The 14014-nt window shown below is 35.6% G+C and overlaps 1 protein-coding gene across 2 annotated transcripts in view; it reads left to right on the top strand.

Moving 5' to 3' along the window:
- CCSER1 (coiled-coil serine rich protein 1) overlaps positions 1 to 14014 on the top strand; it is a 1210854-nt gene that overhangs the window by 161822 nt on the left and 1035018 nt on the right. The window contains exon 5 of one of the 2 annotated variants that reach the window (XM_035004506.1): positions 679 to 787. In XM_035004506.1, the coding sequence (XP_034860397.1) occupies positions 679 to 787 (109 nt within the window). Of the gene's footprint in view, positions 1 to 675; positions 788 to 14014 lie in introns of both variants that reach the window. The other variant, XM_035004507.1, reaches the window with a different exon arrangement.

Here is a 14014-nt window from a genome sequence, read left to right as displayed (position 1 = left end):
TGTTGTGGTCTATTCCTGCAATGGACTGCATCACCAATAACATGTATAAATGTGTTGTGGTCTGTTCCTTCAATGGACTGCTACACAGCTCTGAGAATGGACAAAGTGCTGTGGCACATGAATGAGTCTTACAAATGTGTGTTGAATGAAATAAGCCACATATAAAATAGTGCACACACATAAGAGCATGATTTCCTTTATACAAAGGTCAGAAATAGACCAACCCAATCTATGGTTGTTTAAGTAATAATAATGATTAAGTTTGGAGGCTACAACAGTGATTGGGAAGGGGTACCACAGAGAATTTTAGGGTGCTGGTAATGTTTATTGATCATAATGCTGATTAAACAGGTGTGTTCATTTTACAAAGATTCATTTAGCTACATATCATTTATGCACTTCTTATTCTTCAGTGCAGAGCTTTTTTAAATGAAGGACTATAAAGTATTGGCAACACCTTTTCCACTGTGTGACTTAAAAAAAGAAAAATTGCCTAGGGTCATTCAGCAAGCAAGTGGAAAGACAGAGTGGAAAATGATAATTAAGGGTAATTTAATGATAATTAATGTTTTAGTTAAATTATCTCTTTTGTTTGAAAATAAAGGAAGGGAAAAATGGAAAGTGAGAATAGTCAATAAATAATTTTGACATTTACAATTAATTTTTTTAATAAAGCAGTTTGTCGGGAGGATTCTTACCACTCCGTAGTCTCATGTGCTGCTGTGGTTCTACCAACGATAGAGATGAAGAAAAGAGAAGAACTAAAATTTCCTGAACCTTCCAAACAGTAAGTTATTTTTTTGATTTTTCAGAACTCTGTAAAACTAATTAGATAACTGATCGGAATTAGATTGCTCAGAAATTATGATTTATAATGAATGTGTGAATACTAGTATATTGAAAGGACAGAAGTAATTTTGTACAGTATTTTAAATATCAATCTGTCCTTTACTATCTCAATGAATAACTTCTGCATCTTCTACCTTCATGTGTTTGAACTATATACCATTCAAGTTTCATTCTGTTACCTTACCTTAGGGACATGCAGCACTTTATTTCTTTAACACTGTGATTATGGGTGCACTGTTCTTGGATGGCTTATTTTATAGTCATAGGCTTTAGTTGTCTAAAATGGGATCAGTTTTTAATATAAACTTATTAGCTTAAAGTTGGCTTGCATTTTATAAGGAATGAAAGTTGCTATTTGTAACTTTTTTATTTGTAACTATTTTAAATAAATTACTCTAAATTAAGACTTTGCAGTATTTAATATTTTTATATTTTTGCTATTTAAACAGATCGTTTCACTTAAATTTAGATTTGATCTTATATTGAATAAATAATAGATTTTTTTCTTACAAGGAAATTAATGGTAACAAGTGTAAACTACATGAACCTGAAATATCAAATGAATTAGGATATTTCTAAGTGTGCATTATATAAATGCAAAGGGAAAGTTTACTGATATTTTCCAGTGAACTAGTGCCATTCCCACTTTAAGGTCTCAGAATGGAGACTAAGTGATGTATGGTGTTGCCAGTGATTGCTGGCTGACCACCATCTGAGCCGGGTGGTAGTTACCTTGAAGGACCTTCTATTTTTCCCCATTGGTTTACACTGTATCATACTTGTTTGTTTCCGATGTAATTCTACTGGATAAGCTCCCAAGGACAGAGTTTCCTGGAACATGATAGTGCCTGATACTCTTTGTGAAATCAATTAGAAAATCCCTTAATGTTATATTCAATAATGTTGAATTCAAGTGGAGCAATGTATATATTTGATAGCATGAAGATAGTAAGTATTAATATTCTCATTATAGAGAAAAGAGATACTAACCAATTCAGAAAGTAATGATTGTAATTCAGTTTTAATACAGTTTAAAAGTGAAAACAATTTAGCTGCTCTTAATAAAGTCTAATTTTTAGGTTCCAATTTTTTTGTCTAATAGGAAAATTACATCTCATAAATGCCAATTGAATTATATTAGAAAACTCAAATGCATTTTCTACAATACATGTATGAGTTTACATAAGTTATCTATATATTTATAAATAGGATCTTAAATTCTTTTAATTATCTTTTAGTGATTCTGCTTAAAACTGGGAACAGTGTTATTTGCTTGCACAAAATACCTTTTTTCAGTCCGTAGTTCATAAATACTCATTCTTCTTTATTCTGAGATGTATATTAAAGCAGACTATTAACTGACTGGCCTTTTTTTTTTTTTTTCTTTTCTGTTACCCTACATATACTCTGATACTCCTCTGTATTCTCTGAATTCTATGAATCTACTTTCTTATTAAACATTCTCCCTTAACATCATTCATTCATTCATTCATTCATTCATTCATGGAAGTTTTGTTGTTTTTGTTTTTCTGAGTCAGAGACACCTTGGTTAAAATCCTAATTCTGATATATATATATATATATATATATATATATGGGAATTGGGGACCCTTTACTTAAGCTCTCTGTGCTTTCCTTTCTTCATCTGTTAATTGGAGTGATATCACCATCCTTTTACAGTCATTATATTAAGTGAAGTGATATTAGTAAAGGACCTGAAATCTAAAAATCCATAGAAGTATTAGTTATGTTGTATCTTCCATAACTTCAACTATCAACATTCCCAATGACTTACAGATATATATTCTTCTTCTGAAGGCTTTTCTGAATGCAAGTCTAATATTTAAAGTTGCTGACCTGACTTGTCTAACTAGATATCCTACCAGAATCTTATGCTAGGTATGCCTAAAACCAAATTAATGACTCCTGTAGCCCCCTTAAACATTAATTTTTTCTGACTTCTATATTTATGTAAAGCTACCATTGTTTTTCTTTTCTTAAAATCTCAATATGTTTTCTCTTTCACATTTCACATTCAATTATTTATTGATTACTTGATTAATGTCTCTATTATATTCTTACCATTTCAGCTGACCAGGAAGGCAAATACATCTAATATTTTTAAATTTTTTCTAACATTAACTGTGATCTTAATGAAGCTATTCAAATAGTGGCCATTGTATCAAATGGAGATTACATATGCTCTTCATTTCTCACACTGCTATTTTGAGAATTAATTGATAGATGTGAATATATTTATTGCAAGAACACAATATAAATACAGAGGCATAGTGATTAATTCAAAACTTTCATTTGCTAATGAGAAAAGCCGCAATGTAAATTGGTTTCAGAAAAACCAAGGGTAGTGGTTCTTATTGGTTCATATAATTAAAAATTATAGAGATAGAAATTTCCTTAAGTATGGCTGGGTCTAGTACTCAAATGGTGTCATGGAGGCTCATTCTTTCCATCTGCCTGTCTTTGCTCTGCTTTCCTCTCTGTAGTTTTCATTTTCAAGGAGGGTCCTCTAAAGGTGATGTTACTACCTTCTGCAGCTACTGGGACAGATTTTTCCCTTTTCAATAAATCCAGTGGATTTAATCAAAATCAAAACAAACAAAAACTGAGATCTGAATGTCACTGCTTTTGACTAGCTTAGCTTATTTGACATGACTATAGTGAAGCAATTGTTGTGTCTGGGAGTATTCGATGATACGATTGACTAGAGCAGGTTATAGGACAAACTGTGGAGCAGAGTGAAAGTGAGAAGGGGAAGAGTGATTCCATACTTGAATATGGCTGATGTTGATAAAAGAAGGCAGGAGTAGATGCTAAGAAGTCAAAACAACAGGTGGTCAATATAGGTAGTAATATTATCAGCATTAGTTTTAAAAGTCAGAGTTCTTTATTATATTCAAACCATTGACATTGAAATATCACATTAAAGTATAATTATGCATATCTTTATTTCTTGTTTCAAATGTTTTTCACTTTATTTCATATTATCTGATCTAGCTGTGCTATTGAGAGGTGGTATAACTTGGTGATTAGGAATTCAGGCCTTGGGCAGGTTTGTTTTTGAAACTTTTTTGACCTTGACCACACTTTGTTTCTTTTCAATGTGGAAGTTACTTTATCTACCTTATAGTGAAATGCCTGAAACACAATAGAAAGGAAATAATATAAAAGAAGTTTATACAATGAATCATGGAACACTACATCAAAAACTAATGATGTAATGTATGGTGATTAACATAACATAAAAAAAAAAGTTTATAAACTGTGGAAGGAGCCGAGATGCCCTTCAACAGACGAATGGATAAAGAAGATGTGGTCTGTATATACAATGGAATATTACTCAGCCATCAGAAAGGATGAATACCCACCATTTGCACTGACATGGATGGAATTGGAGGGGTTTATGCTAAGTGAAGTAAGTCAAGCAGAGAAGGACAATTATCATATGGTTTCACTCATACATGGAACATAAGCAATAGCATGGAGGAGTACAGGGGAAAGGAGGGAAATCTGAAGGGGGAAATATCAGAGAGGGATATGAACCATGAGAGACTATGGACCCTGAGGGAGAGGGGGTAATAGGGTGATGGGAATTAAGGAGGGCATGTGTTGTGATGTGCACTGGGTGTTATACGTAACTAATGAATCATTGAACACTACATCAAAAACTAATGATGTACTATACAGTGGCTAACTGAACATAAAAAAAAAGTTTATACTTTTTTACAACAAATATATTTGGGAAATAACCATATCATATTTTTATAAGTGAAGTTACCAAAGGTTTGTATGGTATTAGTTTTGTGTTTTTGGATTTCCCATTAGGAAATATAATAATCCACCAGTATAATACTGAGATACTAGAATGTTGTAAGTTGAGACATTGTCTTTAGATACCTAGTATTTTCTTTAAATTCAGGATGGAATTATTTCTTTAAGTAAAGTTTCCCCTCTAATTATACAGGCTTCATATGATAAATTCATAAACCATTGCATCTTTGAAACATGGGACTCAGTAGAGTCATGTAATTCAGAACTCAGCAAATCTCTTGCTAAGAAGAACTCTGATAATCTCAGTATATGGGCTTCAAAATACATAAGATTGTACAGGAGACATAATATAGATGACAATGTGTTTTTGAGGATGTTATAATCCAGGTGAAGAGGTAAAACATACCTGAAAAGATAAAACTGGGTATAAAAGCAGCAGATGCTATTTATCAATGTAAGATAGAGATTTTGGTTAGACATATGATTGTCTGAAGTTAGGTCAGGCTTATTGATTTATCAGTATAAACATATGAAAATAAAGCCAAAATATTGGTCATAATTACCCCATTGTATTGATATGTCACTTTAGAATATAAGAAACATTTTATGACCGAAATATTTCTATTTTAAAAATTATTATGTATTTATCAGCTTTTAGCTACATTAATCAAGGAAAAAATAAGAATTAGGAATTTCTATTTAGGGATAAGTATGAATTTGTCAGCAGAGCAAGTGATAGGGAGAAAATATCTAATCTTTTAGGAAGGAAAGCTACATTCTGAGCTCTGTGGTGGGAAAGAATCAGATTTTTTCTCTTATTGATATATCTAAAGTTCATCTTAATTTGGAAAATAAAGGTGTGGATTTTGTTTTTTAGTTTAGTCTGGTAGGTAGCTAAATAGCATGGAAAGAATAACTTTGCTAGAAAAATAGAAAAATCTATATGATCCAAAAAGAGTCTGTACAATTTTCAAATAATTTGATCATAAGCATAGAATGTTGAGATCGAAGCTTTAAGTGTGAAGCTTTATAAATAAAATGGTAATATTAAAGATATATCCACATATCTAGCCACTAAGCATGTTACTCAAACCTATATATTTCTCAAATCACAGTTAACGTACAAATGAGTGCCTAATGAGCTGTATATAAAATTCAAACTCTCAAGAGAATAAAAGAGTACTGCTTCCATGATAGGTTATGCATTTCATTTTGTGCTTTCATTAGAAATGTGTTTATTGAAATTCATGTACTTTGTACATACTATGGCTCAATATCTGAAGTGAAGGGATTTTATGGCCATTGTAAATTTAGAAATAAAGAGGTAAGAGGAAGAGAGAAATAATTCTATTATTTTTTGTTCACTTCCGTGTTTTTGTTTTATTTTATATAGAGAAATCTAAACTTCCTAAGATACTTGATTTATTGTTTCAATTTGTGAAAATGAGGCATTATGTAAACATCTTGTCATTCACTCAAAGTTTCAAGGTCTCCTCGTAATAATGCTTCATGTCGTTGACGTGAAGAAGGTTCTTTGAGCTACTTCTGAAAGGGCACGGTTGCTATCATTTAGTACAGAATGTCTTATTTTTTAAGAATGGCTAAAACCTATTTTATTCTTAGAGCGTACTTGACACAAATTTAAAGTTCTATCAGCTTTTTATTTAGTTTTATGTGAATGAATAATGTATATATGTTAAATTTGGAAAAAATTAAGTACTCTCTAATGTCATCTATAAAGTTATTACACAAACTGTAGTTGTACTAGAGACGCATCAAAGAATCTGAGTATTGACTAATCCCCGACTTTCTTTTACAAATTTCAGGAGGATATATTTATTTATGCTTTCAGGTAGACATTTATTCATTAATTTAATCCGTCAGATATAGGTAATTCTTGAGTATTTGCTTTGATCTTCACAATGTGCTCCCGGCTGGGGTTTTTAAGTAAAAAACAGGTGCTGTCTTTCAGGAAAACTTTAGAGTGTAGTCAGGGAGACATGCTAATTGATTAATTACAACAAGAAATACAAGATTGTGGATGTGACAATGGCTGTAATGTAGAGGTATATCATGTAATGAGGGCTTCTAGTAAGGAGCTTTAACTTAGCCAAGAAGGTCAGGGAAAACTTCCCTAAGGAGGTGACACAAGCTAAGATCTGCAGGATATTAGTTCAGTAAGTGAGAAAGCAAAGGAGGACTTTATCAGCAGAGGGAAAAGCTTGTTCAAACACTCTCTGATGTCTGGGAGCAGGGAAAACTTGAAAGAAGACTGGTGGGAATAAAAACAAGCTAAAAACATGTCTTTTAAAGCAGAGCCCAGGTGACATGTGGGGACAGTGGTGTGATAGAGCCGGCTTGGGAGGCAAGTTTGTTACTTTTTTTCCCAGCTCCAGACTCGGTGATCTCACATTGGAAAGTTGAAATCAGCTGCAGCAGGTGTATTTATACCCTGGTAATTGGCAAAGCCTAGAGATCAGGGCTTTTCCCTTCCCCAGAGAGCTGGCTAACCATTTACTAGCACAACACTAATCAAGGACAGGTTGAGAGTCTATTAGTGAGGCCTGTAGTGAGGGCTGACGGTAGCTTGGACTAGAGTCCTGGCATTAGGATGGTGAAATATGAAAAGAGAACTGAGCCAGTAATTATCCTGGAACCTAGGCAAATTCAGTAAAGTTATTAAACTAAAACTTACAGCATATTATTAAGCACTCACAGTAAGGATAAAGAAGATATATCTGTACTGCCAGTTGTCATTATGATAAAGTAATGTAATATTGTGACGATCTTACCATGTTATTTTGAATTAGTAATAGTTTAGTCAAGGAGTTTTGATATTCTTGTAATTTCTATCAGTAGTGCTATCAGTAGCACTATATAAATGTGAAACATATATATATAAATGTGCTTTGCACAAAATTCTTTTCTGAGTCCTTTTTGCTGATTCTCCCTAAAAATGCACATAAATATGAAGAAGTGCCACTTACATCCTTATGTAAATAGTATGATTCCTTAGTAATAATTTTCCCTCCTACATTTGGTCTCTAGTTTTCATTTACCATCTTGGTTTCTTAAATCTCTCCAATTCAGAAAAAAAAAAATCAGAAACTGAGGCGTGGTATAAATGGAATCACATAGGTTGTGGTCTTTTGTGTCAGGCCTCTGTTTTTTAGCATGTTTTTGAGATTCATTCCCATCGTTACCTGTGCCGTGGTCATGCCCTTTCATTAGGGAGCAGTGTTGGCATGGGATGGATGTGGCACAATTTGAATATTCATTTAGCTTTGTTCTCTCTCTTTTTTTAAGATTTATTTATTTATCTGAGAGAGAGAGAGTTGGGAGGGGGGAGGATCAGAAGGAGAGAGTCTTAAGCAGACTTTATGATGAGTGCAGAGCCCCTCATGGGGCTTGATTTCACCACCCTGAGATCACGACCTGAGCCAAAATCAAGAGTCAGATGCTTAACTGACTGCGCCACCCAGGCGCTCCCAGCTCTGTTCTCTTTTGACTACACTGCAAATTCACTGAATCACAAAACTACAGGACCTCTGGGTATGTATAGGGGGATCATAATGACCATCTTTATCCAGCCCCACCCTTATACTACTCATATCCAATGCTTGGTTCACAGCCATGAAGATGTTGCCCAACCCCTGCTTGCACACCTCCAATGACAGGTAGCTCATTCCCTTAGAGGGCAGCTTTTTTTGTCATGGCCACCCTGGCCTGTTAGAATACTCTTCTTCATTTTTAGCTCAAATCTACCTCCCTGGATCATTCCTACAGAGGTCCTGGTTCTCATGCTGGGACCATTCAGAGTCCGTCTCTCTCCTCCCCACCATAGGCCTTAGGGATCCAGAAGGCAAAGCCTCTACTCAGCAGTGTGCTGATAATGTTTAACTTACAGGGCTGCTTTAATTATTTTTGTTGGTGTATAATATTCTGTGATATAAATATATCAAAATGTATCCAATCTTTTATATATATACAAGTTATACACACATATCTATCTATCTATCTATCTATCTATCTATCTATCTATCATCTTTCTAGCTTACAATGGCTTACAATGTTTGCTTTATAAGCAGTCCTGCTATGACCATTCATGGGCTCTTGGAGTTGGTATGAACTTTCTCTGGAAGTAGGATGGCAGAGTTGTAAGGTATATACATCTTTCACTTAGTGCTAAATCATCCTCTAGGCGCCCCGTCATATACACCCTTGCCCACTTAGATAGGCAAAAGTATAAAGCCTTCCAAGGCTTATGAGTGTGAATGGCATCTCGTGGTTTTGATTTACATTGACTTATTTCCTCATTGACTTTTTGACTTACTTACATTGACCCTTGCGATTTACACTGACCCTTGCAAAGTTGAGCATCTTTGCAAGGGTCTATTGGGCATTTGTGTTTCATGTTCCATAAATTGCCTGTCTTTTATCCATTTCTCTATTGGGGGATTTGTATTTCTCTTGTCTTTATTTAGAGAAGTTCTTGTATAGTATGATTTCCAAAGTTGAATTGCTATATGCATTGCAAATCATTCTTTCGGTTTGTGGGAAATTGCTATATGCAGTGCAAATCATTCTTTCGGTTTGTCTTTTAATAAGTTGTGACTTTTAATAAACAATTTTTAATTGGAAAAAAGAACTGTAACTGAGGCATGATAAGTATCAGGATACCACTATGAATATAAAACAGCCCTCTTCCCATGCAGTTTTCTAAAAGAATTGGCACCAGTTTGTGATTTTGGCCAGTTCCAGGTAGAAACAGCTGTTAGAAGAGATAAGTGAAGAGCTTTCTGAGGGAGAGAGCTGTTGCCTGAATGTGAGTCTCCCCCAGAGCCTAATGAAGGGTCTTCAAAAGAATTGTTCGGAGAGTTTGGCATGTGTTCTCTGCAGTTGGAGACACAAAGGACAGTTGGCTGATTTATGCCTGAGAAAACTGAAGCCAACTGTGGACTGGAATCTGATATCTGACCAGATCAGCTGGAGGTCGAACATGGCCGGGCCCACTGGGAAAGCAGCACCTTCTTGAACTCCCAGAGTTGGTCAGGGAGCTCAGGTTTTTGTGACTTACCTGGAGCATCAGGAAACCTAGGAAGTAGAGGCAGAAGACACCCATCCATCCTTGGTAAGGGAACAGCCAGAGAGTGACCCTGAAGAGACCACTTGTGTGTCTATCACTAGGCCTTGGAACCAAGCAAAATCTCCTTAAAACTCTTCTGGCCTACAGAGTACCCTTCTCCGCCTCTTATTCAGTGTCAGGAGGACATTGGCTGTGCAGCTGAGGAAGCTTAACTGCACTGGGGCCCTTCACAAGGCCCTAGAAGGGATCCTGGGATTTTTTTTTCCCCTTCTTCTTCTTATTTATTAGTTTCCAAATAGACCCCTCCAGGTTTTGTAAACTCCAGGCCTCACAAAACCTTGATCTGTCCCTTAGTACTACCGCTCTTTGATTGAGGCAGTCAGGATACTTGCCTTGGGTTCTGCACTTGAGAGAATTGAGTTATGTCCCTTCTCCGGCTCTGCCTCTTTCTGCAAGGCATGAGTTCCAAAGAGCCCAGGATTCCCACTCAATAGGGGCCTGTACCTCCATCCCCCACCATGCTCAGAGTTCCTTGCTCCAGTAGCCCTGAGTCCTCCCCTTTAGGGTGTGATACCAATGGCCTGTGAGGCTGAAGAGGAGCAGCTGATCACTGGCAGAGGTGGACAGAGCTTTGAGGGGTGGTGGGGGCATTCCCTCTCTCTGGCCTGTGAGACCCTGAATATGTGGGAAGAAGCCCAAGGTGGGAAGGAAAGAGGGGCAGGCTAGGTGTTTGATGAATTAAGCTATACTGATTGATACCACCTGTGAGTGGATCCTTCTGTGTTTCATAGTATCTATTTACCTTTTGGAAGATGTGCTCGCATCAGTCACTGGTTTATTAAATAAATTTAAAAAAAGACTCAGGAAAGTTAATTGTTTTCAGACTTCGTGTGTTAGGCAAGAATCTGTGGGTTTTAATACTAAATAAATAAATAAAAATCCCCAGAGAAACCACTCCCCTCGACTGAGTGTTGTTATTTCATTTTTCTGCTGTTTATTGCTCCTTAGTGAGTCATAATATCTGGTCGCTTGTGCAGACAATTTGTCAAGTCCGGAAATCGTATTATAGCATTTACATCTGGTTTGACAATCTTTCTTTATACACTGAACACACAATTGCTATTATTTGGATAAATTGGGACAGACTGATAAGATGACTGAAATGTTTCAGTTCACCAGTGCGGTACCATACCATTGTACTCTTTGCTGTGCAATGTAAATGCAATTTATCAGATCACGGGGAAAGACTGCAAGTGCATCACCGTTGTTGTGCAAGTGGCTCTTAAGCAACGTCCAACTGCACCTGCTACCCCATGGAAAAATTCTGTTTTCAGATAAATGAAATACACTTCATTTGAATTTATTCTGTAGTGTAGATGGTAGCATAAATTACTTAATAACACTATAAATGATTCAATATTAATTTACCACTTTTCCCCTTCCAGGGGAGATAGGCTAGTAGAAAAATGAAAAGGTTTGAAACCTAACATATTTCTACTTAGTAGCCAGATAACATGGTGCAGGTTACTAATTTTATTGAAGTCAAGTACCCTCATAGAAAACACAAGCAAACTAGCACCTGCTTCGTAAGGTTGTTTTTAGTGTTCGGTGTTCTGGTGTAATAATTCCAGGTGCAAAGAAGAAAAACAATAACAAGCACTGATTTAATAGCTTGTGTATGAAAAAGTTGGGGGTGAGAATAGGGCAGAGGGCCTATAAAAATACATGATGTTGTATGGAATTTATGATTTTAAAATTTCCTAAAATTTACCTACTCATAACATGTGATTATCTGCTTATTTTTAAAGGAAGTGATACACTTTTTCATGGTTATATCTGAGTGTCTTTTACAACAAATGTTGCCTTTTTAAAATCTTCTGTAATATGTAGAATATTAAGAATTAATACGTATTCAAAAATACTGGATAATTTGATTAATTTTTATTTATGTTTGAGGTGAAATATATTGTCTGATTTAGAATGTAAAGCCAACCGTCAGAGTTGTTTGACACTATCAAACTGAAAATAAAGTTAGGTTGGATTAATGCATGGCCACTGTTAATATTAATTTAGTAAATATTTGAATAATAGTGATTTTTGAAGATGTCACATGGAATTCAAACAGTAATTTTATCCTACAGATTGAAAAGAAAGATCTCTGAACTATGAGTCTGGAAACTTGACTCCCATGTCTGAGACAGGACAGGGCTGTTTGTATTTCTAAACTGTAGTTGTCTGTAAAACGAACATTGGCAATGCAAACTTCACTGAGAAGTTTTAGGAGTAAAATTCTAAGAAAACATGTTGTAAAATGTGAAGGAGCCTATTTTCCTTCTCTGTTTTTTAGAGGTATCTATAATAAACATTCATGAATATTTTCAAATCTCTTCGAATTAAAGAATCCCTATGATTGGGGCGCCTGGGTGGCTCAGTCGTTAAGTGTCTGCCTTCGGCTCAGGTCATGATGCCAGGGTCCTGGGATCGAGCCCCGCATCGGGCTCCCTGCTCAGCGGGAAGTCTGCTTCTCCCTCTCCCACTCCCCCTACTTGTGTTCTTTCTCTCTCTGTGTCTCTCTCTGTCAGATAAATAAATAAAATCTTAAAAAAAAAAAAAGAATCCCTATGATTGATGGAAACATCAAGGTATTTGTAGAATGATGAACTTTCCCATGCATTCCTATATTATTTGAACACCTGTTTAGTAGTAGTTATTTGACAAAAAATATAATTGCCTATATTTTGTGCTGTCTCTCACCAGATATTGAAGACTGGTATTTTTTGAAGATAGATATTTTCTATCAATCTTTTCTGTTTTTTTTAATTAATTTATTTTTATTATGTTATGTTAATCACCATACATTACATCATTAGTTTTTGTTGTAGTGTTCCATGATTCATTGTTTGCATATAACACCCAGTGCTCCATGCAGTATTTGCCCATCACCAGGCCAACCCATCTGCCCACTCCCCTCCCCTCTAGAACCCTCAGTTTGTTTCTCAGAGTCCATCGTCTCTCATGGTTCATCTCTCCCTTCATTTTTCTCTTCCTGCTATCTTCTTTTTTTTTTTTTTTTAACATATAATGTATTATTTGTTTCAGAGGTACAGGTCTGTGATTCAACAGTCTTACATAATTCACAGCGCTCACCATAGCCCATACCCTCCCCAGTGTCTATCACCCAGCCACCCCATCCCTCCCACCCCCACCACTCCAGCAACCCTCAGTTTGTTTCCTGAGATTAAGAATTCCTCATATCAGTGAGGTCATATGATACATGCCTTTCTCTGATTGACTTATTTCGCTCAGCATAATACCCTCCAGTTCCATCCACGTCATTGCAATGGCAAGATCTCACTCCTTTTGATGGCTGCATAATATTCCACTGTGTGTGTGTGTGTGTGTGTGTGTGTACACACACCACATCTTCTTTATCCATTCATCTGTTGATGGACATCTTGGCTCTTTCCATAGTTTGGCTATTGTGGACATTGCTGCTCTAAACATCGGGGTGTACGTACCCCTTCGGATCCCTACATTTGTATCTTTGGGGTAAATACCCAGTAGTCCAATTGCTGGGTCATAGGGTAACTCTATTTTCAACTTTTTGAGGAACCTCCATACTGTTTTCCAGAGTGGCTACACCAGCTTGCATTCCCACCAACAGTGTAGGAGGGTTCCCCTTTCTCCGCATCCCCGCCAACATCCATTGTTTCCTGACTTGTTAATTTTAGCCATTCTGACTATTTGACTTTGTTTTTTATCTGTACCGAGAAGGTTGAAAATTCTTGTTGCACTTTTGGGATTTCTTCACAATTAGGATGGTGGCAAATTATTAAATACATGCCCTGAAAAATGCTATGTTGTACTTTTTACTGGTAGTTCATTATACTTTATTAAGTTGAATTTAGTTGTAATCCCTTTTTATATGGGATATTAGCCAAGTTCTAAAGTGTCAAGGATTTAACATCTTAAAGTTCAAAGAAGCAGCCATACCATATAATAGAAAGAAAATAAACTAAAATATACAAAGTGGGATTATAACCGCAGGTCTTTCATAACCTGAATGTCTTACCTTAAGTAAATAATGTAATTTCTGTGTTCCTATCTCCTTTTTACAATGAAACATTCAAAATAAATATTTTCTAAGGTCCCATAATCTCTTACTCTGACATTCTAAGTTACCGTTTTAACATTTCTTTGTGCTATATAATTTCTTTCTTTACTTCTCTTTCTTTCTTTCTTTCTTTCTTTCTTTCTTTCTTTCTTTCTTTCTTTCTTTCTTTCTTTCTT

The sequence above is a fragment of the Mirounga leonina genome, unplaced genomic scaffold, assembly GCF_011800145.1.
Source record: "Mirounga leonina isolate KUSES-001 unplaced genomic scaffold, KU_Mleo_1.0 Mir_129, whole genome shotgun sequence".
Classification (NCBI taxonomy): Eukaryota; Metazoa; Chordata; class Mammalia; order Carnivora; family Phocidae; genus Mirounga; species Mirounga leonina.
The sequence above is the reverse complement of the archived record's forward strand: the minus strand, read 5'-3'. Positions and strand labels throughout refer to the sequence as shown.